Source organism: Populus trichocarpa, chromosome 6, assembly GCF_000002775.5.
Source record: "Populus trichocarpa isolate Nisqually-1 chromosome 6, P.trichocarpa_v4.1, whole genome shotgun sequence".
Lineage (NCBI taxonomy): Eukaryota > Viridiplantae > Streptophyta > Magnoliopsida > Malpighiales > Salicaceae > Populus > Populus trichocarpa.
In genome coordinates this window covers 24,278,851-24,284,048 of record NC_037290.2, presented here as the reverse complement: position 1 = coordinate 24,284,048, position 5,198 = coordinate 24,278,851, and the positions used below count along the sequence as shown (strand labels likewise).

The following is a 5,198-nucleotide window of genomic DNA, read 5'->3' as shown; positions in this document are numbered from 1 at the left end:
ACCACCATGAGTTATCTGAAGGTTCAAGGGTTCAAATAAAATAAAATAAAATTTTAGGGGTTTAAATTGAAAAAACTATAGGTATGTCAGTAACAATATTATTTTTTAAAGTATTTTTTACTTAAAAATATATTAAATTATTATTTTTATTTTTTAAAATTTATTTTTAATATCAACAATCACTCTTAAATAATTCTTTTAAATTTTTTATATTATTTAAATGTTCGCATGGCAAAAACAATCATTTTTAATTAATATATGCGGGATGCGTATAAAGGCGGCCGAAGCCAATATGTTTGGTTTCGGATATAACTTTATCCCAAGGATGACCCTTTCCCTCGTTCTGCGATCACCATTGTCGTCATCTGACAATCCTCATCCGTTGATATTCTCATCAACGGTGAAGATAGTCAGATACCAAACCGCTTCAAAAAGAAAAATCTGTAAACCGCGATCCGCATACCAAAAACTCCTGCTAACCTGTTCGATTATCGAATAAAATTCCCCCCCTGCCTCCTCTCACAACTTCAACCAGGTGAGATTCTAATTCTAATCTAGCTCTTAATAATCACGTTAATCACTTTCAATTATCTTATCATTATCCTGTTTCTTCAGCTTTATCTAACCTGTACCGATTGTTGGTAACCTGTTTGGATTCCGAGAACCAGAATCAAAACTCGAGAGAAAAGTTTTTTTTTATTTTTTATTAATGAGTTATTAACTGATAATTTATCTCCGTAATTATGCAGTTATTGAAGCGCGATTCGGTTAATTTACTTTTGGAAGAAATCTATTTAGGTCACCAACGGCTGCTTATAAACATGCAGGTTAGCAGCCTCTGTTGATTTACTAATTTTGTTTATTTGATTTATTTCTACGTGTGATTGGATGATAGAACTGTGTTAGGGATTTAGTGAATTGAATTATTGATATTAAGGAGAAATGCAGGCATCGAGAGCGAGGTTATTAAAGGAATACAAGGAGGTTCAGCGAGAGAAAGTAGCTGATCCGGATATTCAATTAGTTTGTGATGATTCTAACATTTTTAAATGGACTGCTCTGATCAAGGTAAGATGTTTGGACGTGGTGAAAAGTGGTAGAATTGTGTGGTTTTATGGACTGGTTTGTGTAATTTTTGTGTATAGGGACCGTCGGAGACTCCTTTTGAGGGTGGAGTTTTTCAGCTTGCGTTTTCTGTTCCTGAACAGTATCCTTTGCAGCCTCCGCAAGTGCGGTTCTTGACGAAAATATTTCACCCAAATGTGCATTTTAAGGTATGAATTGTTTGGTATGGTAGCTTTGCTCTCTTGTTGTTTATCGATGTTTTGGCAGATGATGGTAGTAGGGGTCTTATATCTTAAATCAATTCAATGATTTTTACTGCAATTTCTTTGTTTAATTGTTGCAATTATATCTTAAAATTGTGCATTTTAAGTTGGTGTTTGTTTTTTCATTTCCTGCAACAATTTATTTTTTAAAGCAAGTCAAACTTCAATCCCAAAATCAATTGTGATCAAATATGCTTCGAGTTATAAAAACTACATCATATGTCTTTATTACCTTCGAAGTAATTATAATTCAAGTGTTATGACAAGGTGTTTACAGTCAGTTTATTTTGTTACATTTGGCACCCCTGATATAATCCGCAGTTTGATTCCAGCTCAACTTTTATCTGTTTGGCCTCTTTCTTTTTTAATTCGTTTAATAGGTTGATTTAAAACATGATAAGATCCATTAGAAATGACCTAACATGCATGACAACTGCTGGCAATTAGTGCTGTTGTAGAGAGCTTACAAATAGTCTTCTGTTTAGACCTGAATTCTGTGGCTGCCACTGTCTAGTGGGTCTTGTTGTATGGTTTTTTGTGGACTCATTAGAAATTTTTGAAGTGACTGAAGCTGAATGTTAACAGCTTGTGATATTGGTTGGATATTTTAAAAATCAGTTTTGATGTACAACATTGCACCTGAGAATAGATCTTACTGTTGCTGATGCCATGCTGCGCAGTTATCTGCAACCATGTCTGCTAAAGAAATGAATTGGCTTGGTACAAGCTTTTGTTGATATGTGCTTTATTTTTTTGAACCCAGGCTTTCTATATCTGTTTAATTTAGAGTTTCAAGAGTTTGTCAAAAGAAATCCCACTTAAGAGTTTGTTTTAATAATAAAGAAAAGCTACTCTTTTATTTTTCCTTCTAGAGGAGAGAGCAAGAGGGAGAGGATTGGGTAGCTAGGATCCATGGTGTTATCAAGATTCTGTTGAATCTTAAATATAAACTAGAGGGTCAAAAAGCTGTCTAAATTGGAGCATCCCTTTTTCTGTACTAGAGAGATTACAAATTGTTGTTTAAAGTTTTTGGAATGTAACACCAAAGATGGTTGGTTGAGTACTGACTATGGCTTATGATTAACTTGCAGACAGGAGAAATATGCCTTGATATATTGAAGAATGCCTGGAGCCCAGCTTGGACTCTTCAGTCTGTTTGTAGGGCTATAATTGCTTTGATGGCCCACCCAGAACCTGATAGCCCTCTAAACTGTGATTCAGGTAATTTAGTTTATATACCTTTTGTTTCAACATTATATATTTACTTTGACCGGTGACTAAACAACAGTAATCCATTGCAAATTTGCAATGACTTAATAATACTGTGATACAATGGTTTAACATGAGGGTTAAAGATGTACTTTAATTAGTAACTTCTTCCTTCAGGATAGTAACAATGAAAAGTATGATGTTGAGGTAACTACCGATGAAGGTTCTTCCAGAGATTGGTGAGATCTCTGTTAGTAACGACCTCTGGGATGGTAAAAATGAAAGTAAGATATTGAGACAATTTCTAATAAAGGTTCGTAAAAGATTGGGGATATCTCTGTCAGTATCTACCTCTTTCCTCTGCCAAGTCATGCTTGTCCTAGTTTGCCATTCCCATTAGTATTGTTGCTTCCGTTGGTGGTTTGGAATTGTTACAGCTGAGAATGCAAGGATCGGAAACGAACTGGCATTGTCAGGCTTCACTTGTTATTGGCTTTGTTTCCTTTCTTGTTAATATAGGTTCTCATGTAGAATCGTAGAAAATTCATGCCATGAAATAATCACCACGATTGGTTTTTACAGGTCCACTTGTGGGCATCAAATAATGTTTATTTTTTCGAGCTTTGGCAAATCGATATCCAAGTTTTGCAAACTTGATGTGTGCATACTGTTCCTAACGGGTAATTACACTAGTGCAGGCAATCTTCTACGTTCTGGTGATGTTAGAGGTTATCAATCCATGGCAAGAATGTATACCAGACTTGCAGCCTCGCCAAAGAAAGGATGAATCTGTGCAAATTGATTTCTTAGTCATAAGAACACATTGTGAAAACATCTTGTTATCATTGTATGCTGAACAAGTTTGATGAATGCCACGGACCTTTTGAGCTGGCACCGTATATAATTTATGTTCAATCACGAATCTAATTGGACACGAATGAGATCGAATGGACACTCGTCAATGATAAAAAAAAAAAAAAAAAAAACTGCCATTTTTTCCTGCTCTTTATTGATCTTACAAGCAACAAAAGGGTTTCAAACCATTTTTGAACTACACTAACTATACTAGACACCTGCACACCAATTATTAGGACGACCACTGAATATCGGGTGCAAAAGCAGAACCAGACCACCAAGTATAAGTTGTTCATAAAACAGCCAGCAGTATGACCTTGAACTAGGAGATATCACTTTGTTATATAAAAAACTTAGTATTTGTTCGTTTTGTTTATAATTGATGTATATAATTTATGTTATTGCTAAACACTCTTATATATTAATATTTTACTTCTCTATTGCTTGTTAGGAGACTAATGGGAGTTAGATGAAATTTAAATTTGTTTTTAATACTTTAATTTATTAACACACTAAACAATCAAAATCATGTGCAAATGCTCGCAAGTCAAACTCTTTTTTTTTTTTTAAATATTAATGATAAAGAAGTATTCTTTGAACCATTTTTTGCCTATCAAAATAGAGCTTTTTTTAGTGTCTTAAACAAGCATACATGACTATTTAATTTTTCTTTAAAATTTTTTTGCACCTTTTATTAGGATTTGAATCATGAGAAACAGATCTACTTTTAAAATACAGATTAAACCTAAAAAGGTAAAAAAAAATTTCTTGCCTTGCATTTATTTTGGCCTTTCGATTCTTCGCTTAAGATACCACGAGAGTTTCTTTGTTTGAATTACTATATATGACCCAATGTAATTAGTCAATATAATAGACTTGACGAGGACCAACAACCATTGTATTTTGCATTTGTCTTCCTTTTGATTTTTTTCACATAAAATCAAAAGAAAACTCTCTTTATTCGTAATATTTATTTCTATAATAATAATAATATTATTATGATGATAGATTATCTGTGATTAAATTAGTATATATAAAGGAAGCCTATATACCAGTATTATCAATTTCACCTCTGACCAGCTAGTCATGGCATCCAAAATCTTTTATGCCCTTGCCTTTACTTGCTTCCTCTTCCTCTCTTCCCTATCTCATACCGCTTGGACACACCCAAATGTGCAAAACGAATCGCCCTTTGAGTTCATCAGGCATCTGCAAGGATCCAAGAAAGGTGACAAAGTAGAAGGTGTCGACCAACTCAAGAAATTCCTCCATCATTTTGGATACCTAACCCATGGAGGTTTAAATAATGATGAAGTAGATGATGATTATTTTGATGAAACCATAGAAAGAGCCCTCAAAACCTACCAAATCAATTTCAACTTGAAGCCCACCGGGGTGTTGGATGCAGAAACAGTGTCGTTGATGATGAAGCCGCGATGCGGGGTGCCGGATATTGTTGATGGCAAGACTCGAATGAAGTCTGTAGGGAGCTACAACATTGATTATGCATTGTTTCCAGGATCACCTAAGTGGCCAGAAACCACGAAAGTACTTAACTGGGGATATCGACCTGGTACCAGAAAAGATGTGCTTAATCCTCTTGCAAAATATTGTTTTAAACCATGGGGTGATCATTTACCTTTTACATTTAAATTTGTTGAGTGGAATCTTAGAATTGCAGACATCACGATTGGCTTCCTTAAAAATGGCCAAGGAGGTATGGACGGAGGTAAAGAAGCTTTTGCATATCCACCAACAGATGGGAGAGTGTTTTTCAATGCCGATCTAAACTGGTCGTTTGGTGCA

The 5,198-nt window shown here is 34.7% G+C and overlaps 1 protein-coding gene across 2 annotated transcripts; it reads left to right on the top strand.

Moving 5' to 3' along the window:
* The first annotated feature begins 313 nt into the window (after positions 1-313).
* LOC7495706 (protein PEROXIN-4) lies at positions 314-3,455 on the top strand. 2 transcript variants are annotated; one of them, XM_002309518.4, is made up of 6 exons: positions 314-535; positions 750-827; positions 949-1,068; positions 1,146-1,274; positions 2,420-2,549; positions 3,236-3,455. In XM_002309518.4, the coding sequence occupies exons 2-6, from the start codon at positions 822-824 to the stop codon at positions 3,322-3,324; spliced, it is 474 nt and encodes a 157-aa protein (XP_002309554.1). In that variant the 5' UTR covers positions 314-535; positions 750-821; the 3' UTR covers positions 3,325-3,455. The 2 variants fall into 2 exon arrangements, with proteins under 2 accessions (XP_002309554.1, XP_024458866.1); XM_024603098.2 differs by lacking the exons at positions 314-535; positions 750-827 and having other exon boundaries at positions 943-1,068.
* Positions 3,456-5,198: the final 1,743 nt, after the last annotated feature.

Coding starts and splice junctions, on each gene's coding strand:
- LOC7495706 (XM_002309518.4), top strand. Junction 1,069..1,145: donor AATGGACTGCTCTGATCAAG/GTAAGATGTTTG, acceptor TTTTGTGTATAG/GGACCGTCGGAGACTCCTTT. Junction 1,275..2,419: donor ACCCAAATGTGCATTTTAAG/GTATGAATTGTT, acceptor ATTAACTTGCAG/ACAGGAGAAATATGCCTTGA.